General features: G+C 40.6%; 1 protein-coding gene across 2 annotated transcripts in view; it reads left to right on the top strand.

The window, feature by feature from the left end:
- Positions 1-7709: 7709 nt before the first annotated feature.
- The window catches only part of rab11fip4b (RAB11 family interacting protein 4 (class II) b), a 28213-nt gene continuing 11287 nt past the window's right edge, over positions 7710-24635 (top strand). Inside the window, exons 1-3 of one of the 2 annotated variants that reach the window (XM_086296122.1) lie at positions 7710-8139; positions 20876-21126; positions 21657-21842. In XM_086296122.1, coding sequence (XP_086152248.1) covers positions 8062-8139; positions 20876-21126; positions 21657-21842 — 515 coding nt within the window. In that variant the 5' untranslated portion in view covers positions 7710-8061. The remainder of the gene's footprint in view (positions 8140-20875; positions 21127-21656; positions 21843-24635) is intronic. The other variant, XM_086296123.1, reaches the window with a different exon arrangement.

Consider the following 24635-nt stretch of genomic DNA (forward strand, 5'->3'; position numbering starts at 1 on the left):
TAGGCACGAAATGGGTATAATGTGCCCACGAAATACTTATTTGTGCCCACGAAATACTATTTCGAGGGCATGAAATAGGTATAACGTGCGCACAAAATGCTAATTTGTGGGCACGAAACACTTGACCGATAACCGTGATCCTTCCCAGGCCCTTGCAGTTGGTTGACATTAAAATCTATCCCGGCGTCCAGGTTGTACTTACGTCTGTAAAGCAACTGGGTTCCCAATATCCTGTTTAAATGTCTCTCCGTAATAGTGGTTCCTTGCATTGCCAGGCTTTTCAAAATGCATTTGTAGCTCATTCCCAGCCTAAAATAAAACTCAATCATTCTGTCTCTGTCCATGGTGTATAGGTTTAGCCTACTCTTATGCTTATGTCGCTACGCAGCTGTCCAGGAATTGTATCAATATGATGTGCGCACGTTATCTATTTCGTTGCCACAAATGCGTAATTCATTGCCACATTATACCCAATTCGTGCCCACAAATTAGCAGGCACGAAGTAGTATTTTGTGGCCACAATTTATTTATTTTTTTGGACCATGTCATCAGAGGGGCTCCGTAGAAATTTTTTAGCGGAGGAACAAAATTGAACCAATAAGCAAGGAGACAAAAAATTCCAAGAAATTGGTTAACTGGGAACTGGTACTCTGGAAAAAAAAAAACAGTTCTCGATTTCTATCCCTCAACAAAATATTACTCTTATAGTGACAACTATAAAATCCAAGCGATCAAAATACAAAATAAGATTCTATTCATCATCTATACATTATTTTCTTCTTACTATGCAAGTATCTCCATGCCATCGCTGGAAGAAATGCCAAGCTGCAACACACAATAAATATACTCATTCGAGAGTAATACGCATTAATCTGTCTATTAGATTTAATTGCTCAATATCCAAAGGTGTCGGAACGCCGTTCCAAACAGTTTTGACTCATTTTAACCTGCTGGTACCACATCCTGGTTTTGCACATTATTAAACCTCAGGTTTGCAGTATAACCGCAAGAGAAGTTTTGCACAATCAGTTTCAGCCGGTGTTTTTTTGTCCTCTGTAGCATCACAACATGGCAGTGCAGAAAAAAATGCAATAACCTCAGCGATGACTCAAATATGTTCTCCACATGAGCAAGAAATATAAAAAGGATTTTCCTTGTGATCACTGCCACTTTACTGTGTCAGCATCCAGGTGTCTTTCAACACCAATACTGTGAGGCTTTTGTGGAAGTAAAAGAAAAACGCTTCCCATGTTGAGCAGACCGAATGATGTCTGTGTTCATCTTTAGGCAGATGCAGAGTGCATACACCGGACTCAGTTCAAGCCGTGCACGTTCATACTGTGTGATGTGTTCGGTTTGTTTGCAGCAACTGTAAAGCACCACATGTTTGATGAAAAGTGTGATAGTTAATAAATTAATATTCATGGGTCACTATGGGTTATGGCCTCTCACCTGACCTGATTGCAAATGTGTATTGGTTTGGTTAATTGGCCACAGTAACCTAAAAATAAAAAAGTAACCTAAAAATCTGACATTGTTACAGCACTAGTGTCCATTTAGGGTAAGGACTAAAGCTCAAAGGCTGTTTGTGTTTGTATATCCACTTCTCTTTGTTCTTCTCTTTCCACAGTGTATTTGTATTCCATGACCTTCGCCAATGACTCCTTTCATGGTTCAGTGTTTTTTTCCCCCGTCTGTCAGGCTAATTAGCAGCCATTGTCTAGCTGCATTGTTCCGCTCAGTTCGCACCCTCCCTACCCAGAGTAACCTTTAAAAAGAGGAAGTAAAAACCTCCTATAAACACCAAACATCCTTCTTTTTCTGCTTCTTCTTATTCATTTTTGACCTGCGATTCCACCATGGGCAGTCAGTCAGATCCTTCACTTTGTCTCTCTCTTGCTCGCTTTCCTGTAATCAGACTTGTCTGTATCTCCACCTTCTCCCTTCCTCATTGATTCGTCTGTCTCCCGCTGTCCCAGTGGTGTGGCAGTTTGATAGATGGATGGTCAGGACACGTATTGATCATAAGGATTTGATGTGTTGTCAGTCACCTGTTTGCAGGGCCTACTCAGCATACTGACAGAGTATCAGTGTTAGTTATCACTCACTGATAGGGGGGAAAAAGCAGTGACTTTACTTCACCACAGGTTGCAGCGTGTTATATTTGATACATTTTAAACATCCAGCAGTACCATTTCGCTGCCTTCATGCAGGGATCAGAAATTAGAGCTCGAGGTATGAAACCTTAATTGTGGGGCTTGTTAGATGACTTATAATATTATTCTATGTTAGTTTGCACATAATTGAAAGATAGATGCATTAATCCATCCATGTTTTCTGTACAACATACAAATTTTATCAAACCAAACCAAAGTTTTTCTCTTAAGGTTACCTAACTGCCAGCGTAAACATAACTTTAAAAGTCAAATAAAATCTGCAAAGAAGAAGCAGGAATAGCAGAAAGCAAAAGTTTGCTTCCCCTGTAAGCTTTACTTAACAGTTTTGCATTTTTTACTGAAGGCACTTTAACCTGCAAAATTACATTTTTAGTTGTATAACACTGACAGGACCCTGTGACCTACTGAACCAGGACAAGAAAGAGTTTAATGTCTGTTTCCAGGTAAATGTAAATTAGTGCTTCCACTGCAATGTGCAGTCATTTGCATGGTTGCCACATACACTGTCAAAGTGTGTCTGTGTGTATATGTGCAGTTGCATATCTGCATATCTATCCAGCAAGACAGTAAAAATGACCAACTCCTCACCACTTCCTGAACAGCTTTTAATTTACGGTTTTGTACATTCTGGACGTACACTCAGGTCATCCATCGGCCTGTCAGGCTCCACTGTGCCATGACAAATGGATGAATTCTCGCCATGTAAACAGAAATCAATATATCGAGTTTTCCACAGAGGCAACACTGACCCAGTGACCTGATTTCACTCCTGTAACACGTCTGGGTTATTTTCATAGTATTTTAACTGCAGGATTCCTTGAAAATATTTTCAGTGTTGGCTGATCTTTTCTGTGTAAAAGTAATAAAAGTAAGCTGGTAAATTCCTGGTTGGACGTTCTCTTAATATAAATGTGTGGTTTTCATGACAGGAAATCTTCCCTGCGATTTCCTGTCATTCGTTTCGCAGAAGCTTTTGTGACATCGCCAACTCTTTTTTCAACCGATTTTCCAAACCTTATGAATTTATTCCACTTTATTATGCAAAAAGTAAAAGAAATCATTTCCAAGAAGATTAAGTCAAGTAATCGATTCATTGTTTCAACTCTTCGTGATTTAGTAAAAAGAAGGGGAAAAATTAAATATCGTGTTGAATAGCGTCTTTTTCCTGGTGTTTGCATGTGTTTCCTGTGCATGCTGGAAAGCCTCCAGGTCGTCTGCTTTCCTCCCACGATTCAAAGACTTCCATGTTGGATTAACTGGTGACTAAAATGGCCACAGGTGTGACTGTGAAACTGAATAGGTGTCTGCCTCTTTTTGTTAGCCTTAAGATATACTGGTGACCTGGCACCTGCCTCCCGACTCATGAAAGCTGGGATAGGCTCCCAGTCCCAGATATGGCCCACGTGTATGTCTCTGTGCTCTTCTTTTCATGGTTTGGCTTGACTTGTCACGCTCATATTCTACATTTTTATTCACATGTATTCATAGCCTCACTGTTTATATCAGCCCTTCGGATAGCACGAAAATGTTGCAGCAGATTTCATCCTTTTCAGTCTACCATTAGCTCACTCACACTCTGCCTGACCCCTTTCTCTCAACACCTTCTCTGCCAGCATTTCCATTATAGTGACTCTCACAAAACTGCACTTAGTGCTTTCATGTTGTCAGACCTCAGGTTTTATATAATGAACTCCTCCTCCTGTATCATGATAGCAGACTGTTGTGTCTGTAGGACAGAATTAAAAAGGTACCTGTAGTTCTGCAGCATGACCTTAAATTATATTAAAGTTTGTAACAGATGAGTTTGTGATCTTGCACAGGCTTATTTAAATTATTATAATTGGGGGAAAGGGGATAATAATGGGACATCCCCTTGTCAGTACAGCAGTACTGTAAATGTGACAGTACAGTAAATTTATTTTAGGATGATGCATGAAAACAGGACAACGGGGCCCACTACCACCAAACAGATGGTCCTTTGATAACATTAAGCAGAAAATAGGTGAGCAGGTTTTAGAAAACAACGTCCAGGCTCACAAACCAGAGGGTGGGGCTCATCTGCGACGGGAAAGTAGCAGTGATAACATAGAGAAACTGGGCTGAAACCGTTTTTAGCATGAAACATGAAAACTCAATAAAAAGAAAAGCTCAGTGAAATATCAATCGGCTTCACTCAGTCCTCATTCTATCATTCTGCGATCAAACCAGACCCGATGTCCACCTAAAGGGACAAAAGATTAAAAGAATGATGGAGTATGTTTCTTTGAAATAAAATCTGAATATCAAAAAATGTTTTCTTCTGGTCTTATGAAAATGTGCCACCATGTCCAAAGCTTGTGTTTCTGCACTTAGCAGCAGAGTTATTGGCATTCAAAGCACTCAGCGCAAATAAGCTGCCCACCAACAACCGCCACCCCCCGCCAAACAGTACTGCTGCCTCGTCTACTTTTCGCGAGCTTCTCGTGCTCTCCTTTTCCTCCCTTGTTCTCCGCAGCCTCGTACTCCCTCTCTCTATCTTCTCCACCCCCACCCTCTCCCTCTATCATTCATCTGGCTGCACTGCGAATCCCAGCAGCTGGTTGAGAATCCCCACAGAGCTGTTTCAGCTCAACATACACATTTCTTAGGTGTTAGGTTTGTGCTTTTTTTTTTTAAATACCCACAATGTGTTTGTGCATTAGAAATATAATTTGGATCCATACACCACCATATCCCCTTTTCCACCTCCTCTAATTGCTTTACTCTTGCACCTGCTTTCAGTCCATTAAACCCAGTTACAGAAACTAATGTGATGATTTTGAGCTCGATCTTCCCCTTACTAAAAAGTATTACTATAACCATTTGTGAAGGTATGTAGTTGAAACCAACCCTCTTGTCCCTAAGTATGTGCTGCTGAGGCAGGTAGACATGAATAGAATTGTAAATGGCTTCTCTGAAAAGAAGGAAAGGGGCCAACTCTCTAACAAATTGCATGTAAACAAATAGCCACAGACCACTGGCTGAGCAACTGCCAGCATCCTCGAGAAGTAAAGAGGAGAAAGAAGAAGACTATACGGTGCATTCCTTTCCCCATAATCTGATTTATTTGGCTGCTTTAATGTAAATCATATCTATTCTTCTTTTTGCCTCTTTCTGACCACCTCTCCCCTTGTTTTTCATCACTCTGTTATTCTAAGACTACATGCATGGGAGACAGAGAGAGAAGCAAAGTATGAGTCACAAAGCTCACACTGAAACACTGAAAATATGTCAACAAGCAGAAGAGAGAGTCAAAGACAGTGAGGAGGTAATAGGTCCACTGGAATTTCCTTGTAATTTTAGCAGGATTAAGATCTGGCTCAGCTGCCTGCAGCTCATGCCAAGAGCTGCTGAGTCCAGTTACCAGAACAAAACGTGGAGTGGTGAAACTTTAGCAAACACCATACAAACAGAAGCATGCACACAGATACTGTATCACCATTTTATCATTAGAGAATATAGCTTGTCTGTGTAAGGAAATACAGCCACAGGCATTTAAAAATAGAGACACAGAGGACTTGCCATCTTTCTGAAGTTGAATCAGCAGGGGTATTTTTTGTTATAGGTGGCAGTAGAGTATGATTTATGTTTAGGCTGCATGGGGAACTAGTTGGTTATATTTTAGGTAGCCAGCCAGGGAGGTTCTCATGTGTCAATAATAATAATGGTAGTTGTTGATTTGGGCCAAATGAAGCAGCATAATAAAAAAACAGCTCATCTCATCTTTCTTTTTCTTTTTTGTTAAGAAAATGTAGCCAGATAAACTGGTAGTTCAGGCTTTTTTGCTGGATCAGAATAGCACTATGACTTACAACAACAAACACTCAACACATTTTTATTCCAGGCTGTCAAAAACTGCTGTTCTGTCAGTTGCCTCTGACATCTCACAGATTTGGCCAGTGGTGCCTTCACATGCTGGTTATTTCTATATTGCACACCTAGAGATAAAATCTGTTTTAAGAGAGGAAAAAATGATCAGCTTGTTACTTGGTTAGGTTTAAAATAAACCTTGTTTTAAATTGTTAATATGACGCTTAGCCACTGCATTTAAAAATGGACCGCATATGATAATCTGGGAGTGAGAGACCCTTTCAATATTGTCATATCTCTGTGCGTCACAGAAACGACACCTAAGGGTACCTTGATTTTATCTTTGAGACACCAGAAGCTTTGACAAAACAGCAGTATTTGATTCCCTGGGAATGAGAACCGGCTAGATCAGCCCATATACTATAAAGGCTCTGAACTTTGTTATCCTACAGTCAGAAATATATGATTTTTTTCATCATTTGTTAAATATTATGCAATCTGAGCTAATTTCATTACAGTGGTGGTAAGTTTCCTTTAATCTTACTTTGGCATAAGTCCTCTTGGGGACACTGCAAATTCTTCTGTGCAGTCTACAGAGCAGACTATTGAGTTGAGTTTTAATGTAGAATTACTCAACTATTAAGAAATAAGTAACCAAAAGTAAACAACACACCAGTTTGTTTCTGTATTTCTGTCTCTTATAAGAGACTCTGAGGCAGTGGCCGACTCACAATACAAGTAAGGAGTAAAGCATGGAGTGGAAGTTGTGAGAATGATTCAGATATTCTGTGGAGCTAAGCTAATAATGGTCCACGTTATAGAGAGCCCACTCACAGGCCATTTTTCCGACATATATAGAATTTTTGGAAGTTACATAAGAGAGCAGAGGAAATGGCATGACTGGAAAAAAAATTGTTTTGTCAAATGTTAAAGCAAAAATAGTTTTAGCATAGCATCATTTTTGAGAGGATTTTCTGTGCCGCCAAGCTTTATTTCTTCACATCCCATAAATGAAATGCAAACATGTCAGTCGCCTACACTGATTTTTCTGAAGCCCAAGCCATATGAGGTATGTTGCCTACAATGGCTGTTTTGTCTGACCAGCCCCCGAAACATTCTGTTTAACAACACAGAACTGAGTAACTCAGTGAGGGGTTATTTTTCTTAAAAATTAATTTTCTATCATATAATCATTTTATTGTATCTGCTGTCTGCTCCTCTGCTCGAAAAATACATTACAGCCAAGATATTTCCTGACCTCATTAAGTGAAATGAACAACCAGTGCCTCCAGTTTCTTTTCTATCCCCTCTCTCCTTCTCACTCATGCTTCCTGTGTTAAATTTGATCTTCTTTTCCGCTATGACTAACCAGCACATCTTGTATTTTTGACCTATCTCATGCAACCTGCTGCATCACCGAATGCAAACTGTTTCAGTTTTAGTGACAACCGTCACCTTCCTCCCCCTCTTCACAGCCCACACATGCTCTGGCCTCTTCTTCACCGGGAGTCCGACTTTTAGGCAGGCCGGGCTTCATATGCAAATATAGCCTGAGTGGGCGGCAGCCTAGAGCCGAGTGTGCAGCAATGTGAGAACTCTTACAAGCCCCGCCCACAGCAGCCAGTTGCTAAGCGACCACCTGCAAGGAGGCGGGAGCGAGGAGGAGAAGGAGGAGGGGCCATGAATTCAACAACTGTTGCCCGATCTGAGCTCTAGCTGTGTGAATGCGAGTCAGCCGGCGAACAAGTGAGCGAGAGAAAGTGTGTGAGGTGCAGAGAGTGTGTGTGTGTGTGTGTGTTTGCGCGTGCACGCGTTTGTCAAAAGAGAGAGAGAGAGTCTGCGCTGGTGCGGGGAAAGCCAGTGCAGTGTTTTTAAAGAGAAAGACACAGCCTGCCTCGCTCCTCTGCCTCTCCGTGGACTATACCACTACCGGGGACTCACCCTTTGGACTATTCCGTCGTTTCCGCCTCCTGCCCTCACACTTGCCTTTGAAGGGAACACCTGTGCGCGTGAAAGCCAAGACAACGGACTTAGCCCTGGTAAACAGGGCGACTGGATGACTTCAGTGGAACACGGTTTGGCTGGTGGAAAGAGGGAGACTGCCGATCATGGACTCCCCGCACTAGTTAACGGGGTAAGAGACCAGGGAGTGCAGCAAGCCTGCTGAAATGTGAGGGTGATAAAAGATGACTTGACAGAATGAGAACAAAACACAGAAAGAGGTCTGCAGGGAGAAGCTACGGTTTAATGGAAGAAAAGCAGTTTACGCGTTGGGGGAAAGACAGCTGAGTTAAAGGGGAGTTAAGGGGGGTGATGCTTCAGCGGCGGTCCATTGTCCCCCGGTTTGTGTGTTTGAATGTGAGTGTTGCACGTAGTTGACCCTGCCTCACAGCTTGCCTGTCTGTGTTGCTCAGCTGTTGGTGTCATGCCTGCACACTCCTGTCTCCTCTCTTCTTTTTCCTCTCTCTGCTTTCCTGTCTCCCCCCTCCTCCTGTCATATTCCCTCTGCTTCATTTGCATCCCAGCATCTCTCCCTGAGGGTAATGGGATTAATTGGAAACTAGGGTAGCTGGAAGGAGACACGGAGAATGACAGAGAGAGGGATGAAAAAACATGTGAAGTGAATGTCCAGGTGTAGTTTATTTTAAAAAGAAAGAAAGAAAGAAACGGAAAGAACAGCAGATAAATGTGACAAAGTTGTTTTCTACAGTTGTGTTTATAAATGTCAAATAAATGTATCTATCTAATCATTATCATCATCATTTTGCGGCATTTCATACTTAAAAATTCCCATCAGCTGATATGAGCCAAAGTTCATTAATAACATCCCACAAAACTACAGATTGCCTGTCACATGACCACTGCACATATACAAACTTCTCTTTTTATACATTTAAATTGTTTGCAAATGCTATGATTTATTTAAGCACGCACACTTAAAATACATGGAGAATCCTTCCTGATATTTTTTTGCACACGTTCATGTTTGCTGTAACTTTTGAGCGTATTTATTCAACTCTCCAAAAATAGAAAGGCAAGGGGAGTTTTATTTCTATTGTCAGTGGCAAAATATACATGACGTCAGACTCTGTAGTCACTTTGAATACACCTGCTGCTCTGTGACTGGACGTTACATAATGAGATTTGCCCTCTCTTAGTTGAGCAGGAAAGTTGCTGTCGATTCCACCCGGACCAAAAGAAACGAAAACATTCTCCGAAGATCTTTCTACTGAAAAGACAAATGTGTTTAAGGGCATACACTTTAACACATTTGCTTTTTACAGTAATTTGATGTTTGTTTCCATCACCAAAACCGTCTCATAGCCAAGTATTTGTACCAGTGCACCTGTATTTCTCAGGGACTAGAATAACTAGATTAACATGCAGTTCTGAGCTGTACTCGGTGAATGAAAGCTAATCTCCAGGAGTCACAGTCACTCCTCTTACACAATTTCTTCCGGGCCTTCCAACACACTGCTACTGAGAGAAAAGACACAACAATCGACAGACAAAACGAGCAATTATCTAAACAGGACCATTCATTCTGTAGCTTCTTTGTCACTGAGATCATGTACTCTAGGTTTAAAAATAAATGAAGCTCCCCTGGCTCTCACCATTTAACAGTTATAAGTGTTTTAAAGTTACTTTTTAAAAACAGATAATAGGGTTTTAATGCAACCGCCTATGACAGGGGCTAGACCACCTGCTGAGTGTCTGCCAAACAGCACGCTGAAATGCCTCCGTTCAATAGCCGACAGCAAGTGGGCTCACGAGCTGCCAGTTAAGAGAAAGACAATGCACTATGTTGAAGAAGGATGGTGTCCTTTTCCCCCCTTCTTTTCTTTGGACGCGAGTTTGATGACTCATAAAACACTCTAGACACAACACTCTCAAGCTGTGAAATAACGAACCTGAACAGTAAATTGGACAGCGAGTGTTAAGTGCTTGTGAAACTCCAAATGAGTCAGTTTTTCCTCTTTTCTGGAAAGATAACTAACTTCTCTTTTTGTTGGTGACGATGATAATTCAAGGGAAGCATTAATCAGTGGATTGCAACGCTGAGGACAAAAAGATGAAACAGTCATCAGATTTGATGGTTTATTAATTGTTTAAGTATATAATGGATAAAAATATGATTGAGAGTAATTATTTTCTCCTTTTTTTTTCGTGTTTTATATCTCTGGGTTTTAGACTGATAAAGCAGTCGTTTGAATTTGCCGCATCTCTTACAGTCATTGACTGGAGTACTTACAGGAAAGCATGCGTGGTTTTGATATGACTTCTGCCAGCTAATGCCAACTCCTTTGTTTTGTTTGGCAGGAGCACATAGCACATGTCAAACCAAGGGCAAATGAGCTAATTCACAACTACCCACTTTGTGTGACAGCTTCTCATAATTGCACTTCCTCGTAACATATACCTTGGGTTAAACTTAAATGATTGTGACAGATGCTTACACAACTATTTTCATTTTAACAGTTTCATTTTTCAAGATGAAACAGACGGTCACTGGGCTTTAATCACTGCTCAAATTGGACCTGCTTTTTATATCGTTGTCATTATATATAAGATATATTTTTATTATTATTTATCATTATGAAGTGTTTGAAAACCGACACACATGCTTTATTGGTAAATATCAGTGTCACCAGCAACAGTGAGAAACAACATTTAACTAAAACTAAACTGATGTCCTTAGTTTTATGTTTTTTTTCAGTGTAGTGAAATTTATCAACTCTGCAAGCTTCAGGAGGCTTTGGTGCATGTTGAAATGAGGATGTGTACATGAGATGAAGTATTGTTTCTATTATGATATCTTATCTATCTGAACTTGTCCCTGATGCCAAACCCCCACATTATATTAAAAATAGAAAACTAACACAGAAACTGAAGATAAACCAAATTTGCACTTTTCTAGTTTCGAGCTTTGGCTTCAAGGGTCTGCTGGTACCAAGTACTGTAGGTAACCAACATGTACACAAAAGTCTTCCTGTCCAAAAAAAAAACAAACCCCTGCCTGATGATAAAAAAGGGATGTCAGGATACCAGGAAAGTAGTAGTTTGCACCAATACCAATTAAAACTGCACGATTTTTGATACCCAATTAAATACCGAAACCAAATGATCATTCCACGTATTTAAACATAAACTCATTTATTAATTTTGAACGTGTTGACATGGTGATGGCAGATGTTTATTTAAATTGTTGACATTGTATTTTGTTGAGTTAACACAGAGTCAAATGTTAGGATGGTTGCCGAGTAGCCTGCTGATGTTACTACAAGGTATAACATTAATTAAGTTTCCATAAGAGTTTATATACTGTTGCCCACTGCAAACATTTAAGCCTGTGGCTGTTTTCTCAATGTATCACAGTCACAAGTGTCACATTAAGTAATGTCCATTTTTTTTGCCCCAGTGGACCAATTGTTAAAATAAAAGAAAAAAGAAATTTCTATAGAAAATAGTGAAAAAACAGGAACTTTTTTCAGTGTGTTAATTTTTATTGTTTATCTCTAGTTTTGGTGCAGAGTGAATGGCAATCAGGAAGGCCTTTTAAAAGTTGTAAAACTTGTGAAAATACATTGAAGTTCAATATTTGTGCCCTCCTTCACTAAAGCCATCCAGTGAACCAGACTGGAGTCTTTGCCAGACTTAATCTGGCCCCCGGGCCTTATGTTTGACAACCCTACTATATGTAGAATAAAATTGTGTTACATGGCTATAGTAAAAACTTTTCAGTCATGTTGAAACATCTGACTGAAGCTTGAAGTTAAAATGAGAGCATCTGCCAACATAAAAATAAAGTTGAGTCACTTGAAACGTCACCAAACTGCTCCTCCCTTGCTCTTAGCTTCCTTCATGTCATTTAGTCTTTCAAGTCAAAGCGATATTTAATCCAAATATCAGATCAGTGCATCTTCAACAAAAACTAAACCAAAACTAAACATTGTCAACCAAATAAATAAATACACTGAGATAAGCCAAGTCGCTCTAAAACACTTCAAACTCAACTGAATCGAAACTAAAAATTCAAAATTAAAACTAATGACAAATATAACTCTGATCAGAATCATATAGCAGTCGTTTTTACAAGCTGCTTGTCCTCACTGTTTTGTCACTTTACAGACATGCAGTTCTCAAATTTATGAACACAATGAACTCTGGCACATTAATCATGGGATGTATTTCAGGTTCTCCCTGTTTTTATTAACTGAACGTACCTTGAACCGTCTAAACTGAATCTGATTTCATCTTCATTCAGTCAACTCAGAAATACAGAAGCAAATACTGACACGTGCACAGCGTTTTAACTCTAGGGGCGTTCGCGTTTCACTGAACGTACCTCCACAGAGTCTCCAGTGTGCGTCTGCAGTCCCTCCCTACAGTGTCCTTTGTCCAGTGTGGCATTTCTTGTAAGTCAAGTAGCTACCTGAAACAAACGTCTTTTTCCCCCCCCATGTTTCAGTTATGGTTATGGCCTGGTGATGAATGCGCAAGAAGACAGTGAGGCTGTAAAGAGTCTCATGGTTTCCTCATGTTTCAGCATTTCAGTTAGACGTGTGTGTATTTGTGTGTTTAATTCACACAGCATTTCAAACAGCGTTGACCTAAACAAACAGAGTTTAAACATGAGTCAGATATGATTCAGGAAGAATAATGCTTACTGTTGAATCTGAGTAAGGCAGTTACACAGGCAGAAACATGCACATTAAACACAACGAGCAGATGTTTAAGGAATACATGTAGGTGTGGCTGCAACTGTCTCTCATCAACTCAAGGAAAACCGAATGGTTATTTGCTTCATAGATTAACCTAGTGATAATTTTGTGCGCCCCCCCCCCCCCCCCCCCCCCCACAAAAAAAAATAAATGAGGCTACAAAGACGATCATCAAACAAAGGTTAAAAAAAATTTATTATTTGCTAACAAGTTATTTCACCATTTATTTATTTGTAACTGTAGCCTTTTAAGTTCTTATAAAGCCTTTTTGCACTCCATCTGTACCAGAGCTGCTTCTCTGACAGGATCAGAGGCTCAAGGTAATCAAAGCACCAGACGGCAACAGTCAAAATGCTGCATATCAAAGCGAAAGCTTAACTTTTCAGGTTTTAGGTGAATACTTTTGTGGCACTAACAAACGAGGAGCAAATAGATGTTTGGAGAATAGAGAGTAAACTGAACAAAGAGCGAGAAATGGGGGGGGGGAAGCCTCTGCAGAGAAACGCCTCTTATCTCTGTGGCTCAGTCTGACAAACGCAAGCAGGGAAACACTGCAGCTCTCAGTCTGGATTTCCCATCCTGCTCTTCTCCTTCAATCCCATTTTCCATTTTCTCTTCCATCTTGCCCCCTTTCATTCTGCCTCTCACTCTTCTACTTATCCTCCGGTCCTTTTACTGCTGACTCACTCTAAATCAAAGCTTCATCGGTTTGGATCGATCCACTCGACAGCAGTTCGTGCGTCTGCTCATCCAAACCCTCTTCAAAGTGGCGTAGCACTCCATCTTTGTTAAGCCTTCTCTTTGTACCGCACGACACTTGTTTTGCTCAATAAGACAACAAAAAGGTGGTTACTGTCTAACTAGTTATTCCACAAACCTGCAGCTGGAACAACACCTTTTTAAAGCCTTATTGAGACGTATAATCCCTTTAATCTGGCTTTGCTCATATGACATCCCACAAATATGTTCTTTAAATATCCTTAAAGGGTGGTACCCAGAAAAAGATCCTACTCTCTTAAAGTCATTACAAACTGCAATGTCTCCTGAATAAAATTAAACTTCAAATGATTGAAATATGTAAAGCAGTCGACTTGAATCAAGACTTATGTTTAAACCAGTCGTCGCCTTCTTTTAACATCACTTAATTCTTGAAATGCATGGCTGTCAACATAATTCTCCTCTTTACCAGAAGAGCAGATTAATGATTTGTTCAGCACTAAAATGGTATCGACCTTCAGCACTCAGCATAGACTAAATTGGCGCGAGAAGATGTGAATCTCTTTAATTGTGGTCATAATAACGTTGTAGTTGTTTTCCAACCTGCTGAATGAGAGACTGAAGTTGCTGTCACTATTTGTGTGAGTGTTTTGCATATGTGCATTGTGAGCTTTTATTATGCACAAGGATGTATTGTAGCCATGTGTTAATTATACTGAAAAAGACTCATTCAGTGTGCTTACAGCAAACTTTTTTTGGAAGAAATGTATGAGAGTGCACAGCTGCAGATGCAGAGTGAACACGCTTGATTTGGAGAATATTGTTGCCTAAGGCAAAGTGTGAATGCGCTAACGGTTTGTTTAAAATGTAACCAGTCTTTTCTTTTAACATTATAGGCAAAATAGTCCTGAAATTGCTTTAGAAAAAACATCTCAATTTTGCCATCTTGTTAGCACAAACCATCCTTGAAAGCAATTGAAATGGGAAAAGTTGCACTGTGACAGCTCTTTCTGAGGTTTAAAGAAATGTTACTAGGCTGTACACAAATTCTGAAAAGAAGGGTACTCTATCGTTCGCCTTCACTGACGCTGACACTGCTCGGGTTAAAAAGATGTAGAGACCATTCTGTGGGAGTCATCAATTTGTCCTTAATGTTCCCTCAGCTCATAACCCATAATAAGGTACCTGGACTGAGTGGTCACTTAGCAGTCTGGATTTTTGCAAAAACTTGCTAACAGCGCAAAGCGCCGATTAATTTAGTCGATACCTCCTCAGAGAGCCGCACCTCTGCTCATGATCGGCCTGCTTGTTGTTGTTGCCTCAGGGTCCAACATAACAACACTCTGGGGTCCTCTTCAGCTACAGCAGGCATCTTTCTTCTGCTAGGCTTTACTGCCCAGGCAAAGCAAATACAGTACTTGTAGCATACCCCAAGATAGGTTTACCACCACCGGATTCCACCTTCCTTCTTTTCTAGGACAACACCCAGATTCTGTAAAATCAAGACTGTTCAGATATCCCTATGTTCTTTATGCAAACGAGATACCAATCTCTCCCGTACGTCTTTAAAATCATTTCAAGTTCATAGGTTAAATGTATTTTTAACAAACCTGAGCTCTTTTGATCATAAAGCTTCCGTTTGTACTGGGATCCAAGACTTAGAGCTGTGAGTACATTGTTTTCTCGATAACTGAAACCAAATCATTGATTCACCGCCCGGCGTGTTGAGGTTTTCAAAGGTAAACTTAAACTTTTACTCAGCTCTTTTGCCAGCTTGAATATGTCTTCTGAAGCTTCTCTAGGACTGGGTTTGTGTTTTTTAACACCGTTTGATTGTGTACTTTAATCATGATGATTTACTATAGTTATAATTAATAGAGTTGATCTTTTTGTGCTGTACTCACTCTGTTTTTGTTGTTTTATTGCCTTTATTCCCATTTTACCTGATTGAGTTGCTTTTGCATCTTGTATGTGGATGGGTCTTTTGACTTCATGTCACAACACTGGGAAAATGCTGGGTGTGAATATTAGTAGCAACACTTTGTGTAATTGTATAACAAGAACACATCTGGATGTTTCTCTCCTTTCTTATAATCTGTTACACACCCTCATTTTGTAATGAGAGATTACTGTGTACTGTTTGCCTCCCTGGTAACTAATACTCTAGTATTACAAGGGTAATGGCTGTGCAGTAATATCATTTGTATGTCACTGTGTTTTTTTTATTGCTTAATCTTCTGAAATGTTGCTCAACAACTCTAGCACAAAAAGCACATGACTCAGTGTTGTGAGTTTCAGGGTTGCGCACTGGCATTATGTCATGCAGTCTCAGCTGAAAAACTAATGTCACTACCAAGCTCAGCTGAAAGTTTATGATTGTAAAATTATTATGTTTATTTAAAAAAAACTCAAAAGTTTTGAAAGGAATAGCAGTGCTTATTTTAGTTGGTTTAATTTACATTTGGTTGCTCTCTATTTTTTCCCGTTTTGTTTCTCTCAGTTTCTCTCTGCTGTTCATTTTCTGTCTTCTTATCTCTTTACTCCTCGCTGCTTAGATTGTTGCAGTGAATATAAATAATGTCTGATATTAGTGCATTCTCTTCCTTTTCTTATACATGACTGATTCTGCACAATTCTGTCTGTATTTCAAAATGTTTAGTAGCATGTAATGGCATACTTAAAAACACTACTTATTATAAATAAATGACAATCAATCGACTTTATGTTAGCACATCTACAGTGATTTGTAGTTGGCTAGTTTGTTTTCAAACCCTGTATGGTTACTAGACATGGCTTTACTAAGGGATGGCTGGATGATGAGCATACACACAAATACTGTAACACACAGGAAACTATCTTTAGCTTGCAAACAAATACACTTACTGTATAGTCTGCAGTGAACAGAAACCTCAACTAACAAAAGGCCTTGCAGGAAGGTACTGATTGTTCTCTCGCCTTCATCTCTCCATCTTGCTCTGTTGCTGATGTTGGCCTCGCTTGGGAGAAGAGCAGGAAAGGAACGATAGGACGTCTGTATTTTAACTGGGTCAGAAGCCTGCAGCAACAGGCTCACGAAGAGATCAGAAAGTATTTTTCCAGTTTGATTTAAATATTGAGATCTGTGTATGACAACGTTCGTGCTGTGCAGTATTACAGCAGAAGCTGGATGCGTACAACATTGTTTAAATTGTTTTTAATGTTTATTTTTGGGGGGAGGTATTGATAATTTATGAATAATATGACTGATTTGGTCAAATCAAACATTTAATATCTGGATTTTAAAAAAGATCCTCTTTTGGCCAAATGTGCCAAATGAGATGTGAAGGCATGCCAGCCTTCAGATCGAACAGCTACATTTAAAAGTACAGCAGATCTTGGCATCCTCAGTTCGTCAGTTCAAAGCCAGTGGCAGTTCAGATGCTGTTTGGCAGGCCAGCTTTATTTTTTTATTTTTTTGCTTCAGGGATTCGAGCAACTCAAAATGCTCGGTAGGCTCATGTTTTGGCAGTTGAAGCCCCCTGGCTGTTCTGGAGCAGGCGGGTATAAACAGAAGCGTTCAGTAAACGCATACAAACATGCACCCATAGGCAAAGCTCCTTCCTTAATCATCACTTTTTTAGTCTCATCAGGGTAGCTCAAAGTGACATGTAGAGTACAAAGTGTTTCTGGTTGAAGAAGCAAACACTGTAGGATGTAACTGTCCAGCAGCATCTTTGTCTCGAGTTTGCAGCCCAAATGATACCACGTGATCTTCCTGGATGAACTGAATGCCGAGGATGCGTTGGCACCAAATTAATTTCATTGTGAATATTATGAATACACTCTTTAGTAGTAATACATCAGAGGGAGAGCTTGGGTTGAGCAGGTTGGAGACATGGTTAGTGAGGCGAGGCTGAGATGGTGGGGGCATGTTGAATATGGAGATGCCAAACATGGGGAAAGGTGGAAGATTGCAGATGACTTTCATGGCTGTGGTGAAGGAGGACATGAAGTCAGATGATCCACTGTTTTGGTGACCCCACCCCCACAAAGATGATCTCTTGGCAAGTTTACGTTTTTCTCCCCGCAAACCAATATTTCATTATTTCATATTTAATTTGACTGTTCTGATTGGACCTTTCTGCACATTAATCAGTTACAGTTAAATCTCCCAAATGTATCCACAACTGTGGCGATGAAGTGAAATTATTTTTTTACATGTCTGTATGGCGATCTGGTGTCGGTTATATGCCGTCTTCATGCACCATATCACCTAATTAAAAGGGCAAGTCATGTGGTTTCTCTTTGTCATTTTGGCAGCTTGTATGTCTCCAAGTTACTTTCATTTCCTCTGGTCTTATCTTTAGGTTTGTATTCAGCGTATAACCCATATTGTCTCACATTTCGGTACCAAAATGAATGTAAATGACACAAAAAAGGCAGCGTGTCAAAATGTTTACTTTGGACAAAGTTTATTATTACGCCTTTATTACCACAACAATGCATGGTGTTCCGAGTAAAGTAAAGCTTTCCAGTTAATGTCAGTATAACGCTGTAGTGTTGATGGTATATTCTTTGCATGGGCGTGATTTCTGACATTTCCAGCCTCTGCTGAGGAGCATTTGAAAAACCTTCTCTTGTCTCTTCACAGCAGGTGTCACGTCGCCCACTGTGTTAGCTTGTTCGGTTTTCTGAATTGTTGCAGAACAGAGTACCGAGAGTGGGGCTGCCTGCTTCCTTGCCGCACACTGTGTTTCTTTCTCTGCTGCAGGGAAGGAATGCTAAAGAGACCTTTATCCTTTGTTTTATTCTCTGTGACTCACACCCCATGTTGGCTCTTTGTGATGATGCAGTGCCTCAGTTTGTGTTGTAAATGGATAGGCTACTTTTTTTTATTTACTTCTCCATAAGCATACATGCAAAATCCTTCCTCATAATTTTATAATCATCTGAAACTTTGTTTTCCAGTGGACTTACATGCATAATTAGTCTTTGTTTATTAATGCTTTATAACAGCATTGTAATTTTCACAAGACCTTTTAAGTACAAACAGCATTTATCTTCTGTTATAGAATTGATTTACAGCATTTAAAGGAAAGTTATACAGTATGCAGTGTGATTTAAACTATTTTTCAGCTGTTAAACTCTTTGACCATCAAAATAAAACCGTTAAGCTGCTCTTGCACAGTCCATCCATCCATCCATAACGGTTATTGAGTTAGGGTCAACAGTCCATCACAGGCCTAATTTATACATTAACATAATATGCGTGCCTTTGGACTGTGGAAGAAAGCCAAAGCATCATTGAAGCACTACACAGAAAGGCTTTTGTTTGAACCTGCAGAATGCTTTGTGACAGTTATCACCACTACATCACACTTCATCAAATGAAGCAATGGAGATATTCTGTGGAAACTTTGGGTATACTGTAGCTCCTCACTATTTCTGGTTTGAATCCAAATAAGCACATAGAGTTTTTGAGAGCGAGAGAGGTGCAGAGATTCTTTAATCCTTTGTTTGCAATGTTGTTACAAACTAACCTGACTATCCTCTGCTGTGTTGCCTGTCCTCCTGTCTTGCATCTCTTTTATTCCCATGGCTCATTCTTTGACTAATCTCATCCTCATACACACTGTACTGCTAGCTCCTTTCCAGTCTCTCATTGCATTGTTGCATTATTCCTTCACCTCCCTCGTTAGCTCGTTATTCACTCTCCCACCCACTTTTCCAATTTCCTGACTCTCTAAAACATATTACTTACCCTGCTCTCTCTTCTCGTTATCCACCTCTTCACCTGCCCCTCAGTCTTTGTCCTGCTCCTCCATGTTTCAGCTGTTCGGTCATGCTGAGATAAGGCTTTGTTCTCTGTTGCATTAGACCAGATTTTTGGAGGGTGAAACAAGAAGGAGTGAGACCCATGACCTCTGGCCCATCACCCTTTCACCCCCGTAGACCTCCAGACCCCCCTGGTGTGAACTTAGGATGATTCCCACAGTGAAGGAATTTACTAAGTGGGAAATCAAATGACTGAACAGCCCTGCTAAAAACAGTGAACTCAACACGAACTCCACTGTCTAATATATAAAACATTATTCAGATATAAACAACTGCAAAACATTGAATGCCTCTGGTTGCATTTGCTCATTTTTGATTCTTCCTACTTGCAGATTTATGGTATATTATCTAGATACACTATCGTGCTCTGCACTGTAAAGGAGTAAAAATATTTCCATGATTTGCCATAATATAGTCAGTTAAATTGTTTGACCTCTTTATGCCTGAAGGTGAAAATAACTGTGACAGTGGTGGTATTCGTGAGAGTTACAGCTTTAGAAGACCTGAAATGTCAGACGACCCATAAAAGCATTCAACTTTTTACAGTTTTGCCCCCTTGGGCATTGTGGCTACTAAGCAAATAGGTGAGAGCCCTCCACTGGATAATCACTGCAGTGATTCTTATGTTTTGACTGGAAACAGGTTATTTAACCTTCAGTGATGCAGTGAGTAGTTTCTCATTGTAAAGAGACATGGACATGAACATTGTCATGGAAAACCTTTTACTGTGGCTTAGACGGGTCACGTTAGTGGCCTGCGTCAGATAAAAAAAACAACTTAAAGATGTTGCTGAAACTGCATGAATATAGGTTAAGAACTGTCCGATTTAATTTTTTTAATGATCGCAATTGGAGAAAATTTTGTGAGATTAAATCAGAAAATATCAGCAGTACTGTGTTTGAGTGTGAGCATTTTCACACTTACAAAGGGAATAAACAGCTGTTTAGCCTTAAGAAAAGCACTTATCAGTCAAATTAATCAGAAAAAGGCTTCAGTTTGTCAGGGCACATTAAGATTCTACTCTGAAGGGATGGAAAAAGGTCACATGGGCAGATGAGTCCAGATTTACCCTTTTCCAGAGTGATGGGCACATTAGAGTATGACGAGAAGCAGATAATGCCTTGTCCCTGTCCTACAAGCCTGTAGGGGCAGGATTATGATCTGGCATTGTTCAGATCATAATCTAAAGTCTAATGTTATGGCCCCAAATAAACGGAGGTCAGAATACCTGAATATGGTATCACAGATGGCTTGGCCACAACAAAGTCTAGATTTTAACTCCACTGACAGTTTTGGGGATGTAGAAATATATGTTTTGACATTAGATAAGCTTATGGAAATGATGCCGGTGTGTATGCATGCATTGTCTACTTCTGATAGCTTCAAAACACAAAAGTCTCTGATACTGAGGCCTGGAGGTGGTTCAGTTGAGGTCCAAAAATGCTTTAAATTCTCTGGTACAAACTCTAAAGATCATACTTTGATGTTTTAAACTTAAGACATTTGGGATATCATTCAGGGCAAATATTTTGTTTATCTTGTCTTTCGCTACTAATAATTGTGTGGCCTTGTTCAAACTGATGCTAATCTGTGCTTGTCCCCTTCTGGCTTCTGCAGGGTGCTGAGGAGGATCAGGTTTGTCCGGTCATCATGTGCACGCGGGCCTATCCTGACCCCGTCCGTGAGTGCCAGCTGTTCCCAGAAGAGGTGGAGGAGCCTGAGGAGGAGGTGGCAGACGAAGGCAAGGAGAGGGAATCGGACAGAGACAGCGCTGTGGAAAGCACTCAGGGTTCGGAAACCTCAGACGGGCTCACCAGACTGGGAGACAAGGAAGACACGCTAGGGGATCTCTTTTTTCCCGGGGAGAAGTAAGCAGTCTTGGGTCATTTTTAACTTACACATTCTGTTTTTGTCACTGATTCGTGATCACTTCACTTTCAGGTTCATTCAGATGTCTTTTAGTTTGTTTCACAGACTTTGCTCTGTGTTGTTTCTTTGAGCTTGATGCTCCTGTTTTGTTATATTCTCTAAAATTCCTAAGTCTGACAGCCACTGCCAGTTCCTCTATTTAATGCATTTATTCTCATGAGAAATATAAGTTCTAGAGTCAAAGTAAAGTAGGATCTGTTACCATAAAAGTGCCATTATTTGCATTACTTGCATATGAAGCAGTTTTGTTTATTTGGATGCAGTTAGAGCTCCGGCAGCACTTAGCATATACAGAACGACTTTATTACTTGACCCGACTGGAGCTTTACCATCTTCAGACTATAATCTCTTCTCTGTGCACACTGGGAGAAGTGGATGAAGTTGAGCTAGAAACTTCTCCATTTCAATTTATATCGAAAATAAAGACAACTTCAGATTATGGAGCCAACATCTCCCTCTCTTTCTTCAGGTGCGGTCAGACCAGTATCTCTGTGACCTCTGACCTGTCAACACGTTCGTCGGCTTCTCTGTACGAGGAGCAGTTTGAAGACTACGGAGAAGGGGAGGAGCCGGACTACACTCCCAGCAGCCCTTGTCCGGACGACGAGGCTCGTACCAACGGTTATTCCGACCTTGGCTCATCTGTGCCCTCGAGGTGGGAGCGAGCTAAAGAAAAACATTTTTTTTCATGTTGGGGTACTCGTAACTATAAGACTACGTTCTACATTCATAACTATATTCAGTGTTAATGCTGATCCTCAATATAGTGAAAATCGTGACATTAAAAAACATACTTGTACAGTGGGGCAAAAAAGTATTTAGTCAGCCACCGATTGTGCAAGTTCCCCCACTTAAAATGATGACAGAGGTCAGTAATTTGCACCAGAGGTACACTTCAACTGTGAGAGACAGAACGTGGAAAAATAAAATCCATGAAGTCACATGGTAGGATTTGTAAAGAATTTATTCGTAAATCAGGGTGGAAAATAAGTATTTGGTCAATAACAAAAATACAACTCAATACTTTGTAACATAACCTTTGTTGGCAATAACAGAGGTCAAACGTTTACTATAGGTCTTTACCAGGTTTGCACACACAGTAGCTGGTATTTTGGCCCATTCCTCCATGCAGATCTTCTCGAGAGCAGTGATGTTTTGGGGCTGTCGCCGAGCAACACCGACTTTCAACTCCCGCCACAGAGTTTCTATGGGGTTGAGGTCTGGAGACTGGCTAGGCCACTCCAGGACTTTCAAATGCTTCTTACGGAGCCACTCCTTTGTTGCCCGGGCGGTGTGTTTTGGATCATTGTCATGTTGGAAGACCCAGCCTCGTTTCATCTTCAAAGTTCTCACTGATGGAAGGAGGTTTTGGCTCAAAATCTCACGATACATGGCCCCATTCATTCTGTCCTTAACACGGATCAGTCGTCCTGTCCCCTTGGCAGAAAAACAGCCCCATAGCATGATGTTTCCACCCCCATGCTTCACAGTAGGTATGGTGTTCTTGGGATGCAACTCAGTATTCTTCTTCCTCCAAACACGACGAGTTGAGTTTATACCAAAAAGTTCTAATTTGGTTTCATCTGACCACATGACATTCTCCCAATCCTCTGCTGTATCATCCATGTGCTCTCTGGCAAACTTCAGACGGGCCTGGACATGCACTGGCTTCAGCAGCGGAACACGTCTGGCACTGCGGGATTTGATTCCCTGCCGTTGTAGTGTGTTACTGATGGTGACCTTTGTTACTTTGGTCCCAGCTCTCTGCAGGTCATTCACCAGGTCCCCCCGTGTGGTTCTGGGATCTTTGCTCACCGTTCTCATGATCATTTTGACCCCACGGGATGAGATCTTGCGTGGAGCCCCAGATCGAGGGAGATTATCAGTGGTCTTGTATGTCTTCCATTTTCTGATGATTGCTCCCACAGTTGATTTTTTCACACCAAGCTGCTTGCCTATTGTAGATTCACTCTTCCCAGTCTGGTGCAGGTCTACAATACTTTTCCTGGTGTCCTTCGAAAGCTCTTTGGTCTTGGCCATGGCGGAGTTTGGAGTCTGACTGTTTGAGGCTGTGGACAGGTGTCTTTTATACAGATGATGAGTTCAAACAGGTGCCATTCATACAGGTAACGAGTGGGGGACAGAAAAGCTTCTTACAGAAGACGTTACAGGTCTGTGAGAGCCAGAGATTTTCCTTGTTTGAGGTGACCAAATACTTATTTTCCACCCTGATTTACGAATAAATTCTTTACAAATCCTACCATGTGGATTCATGGATTTTTTTTTTCACATTCTGTCTCTCACAGTTGAAGTGTACCTCTGGTGCAAATTACTGACCTCTTTCATCATTTTAGGTGGGGGAACTTGCACAATCGGTGGCTGACTAAATACTTTTTTGCCCCACTGTAGCTATTTTGTGGATTCGGGTGTTTTCAGTCCCACTGGGACAGGTATATGAGATCAAGCACCTGACCGTGGAGTCTGCCTTTGCAAACATTTGTGAAAGAATGGGTCATTCTAAAGAGCTCTCTGAGGCATTTTGCTGTAACAGGAATCCACCATTGCTACAAGTTGGTTTGTGAAATTTCCTCCCTTCTACAGATTCCACAATCACTTGTAAGAGATATTTATTCAAAGCTGACACATTTAGGAACCACAGCAACTCGGCCACAAACTGGGAGACCACATAAAGTTACAGAGCAAGGTCGCCAAGTGCTGAGGTGCATAGTGTTTAAAAGTCGCCAACGCTGTGCTGGCTCAATAGCTTAAGAGTTCCAAACCTCCTCTGGCATTAACATCAGCACAAATACTGTGTGCTGGGAGCTTCACGGCATTAGTTTTCATGACAGAGCAGTTCCTGTAGGTGTAACGTGTAGCAGACCCATTTCTTTTATTCATTGTAGTCTATTATTCATCAGGTCCCAGTTGAATCTTATTTCAACAATTGACTGCTTTTATATGGACAGTGTTGTTTTGGACATTCATTGTGGTGGAGTTGTCTGCTAAAAGACCCGACATGTTACAATATTGGTACTGCGGGTGCTGCACAGATCTTTGCAGCGCCAGATATGACAGCACACTCTTGTATGACGCAGTGTCAAAGGTATGCAGCCAGGAACCAGTAATTTGGCTCACTTTTGTTCATGTTTGTGCTGTTGCTGGCTTTTTTAGCTTAGACCCTGTTGTGGAAAGACAACAGTGAAAGTGAAGCAGCAGGGAAAGAAGCATTCTTTTTTTCTTTTTGTGTTTTATTTTCTATTTTTGATGGGGGGTTTTTTCCACTCGTCTTTTTCTTCGTAGTGAAACGTGCCGTGGTTTCCTCTTTCCTGTTCTAGCCATCTTTTTAACCAACAAAATTCAGCTTGCGCGTAGCATGTGGCTCGTTGGCAACTTGATCTTGCTTTGTTTGAGAACTGTGTGCAAACTTGGGGTTGGTTGGATTCCTATA

This window comes from Aulonocara sp. 'chitande type north' Nkhata Bay, linkage group LG6 (genome assembly GCF_057382095.1).
Source record: "Aulonocara sp. 'chitande type north' Nkhata Bay isolate Kocher_YH1m ecotype deep benthic linkage group LG6, A_spYH_male_GT1.1, whole genome shotgun sequence".
Lineage (NCBI taxonomy): Eukaryota > Metazoa > Chordata > Actinopteri > Cichliformes > Cichlidae > Aulonocara > Aulonocara sp. 'chitande type north' Nkhata Bay.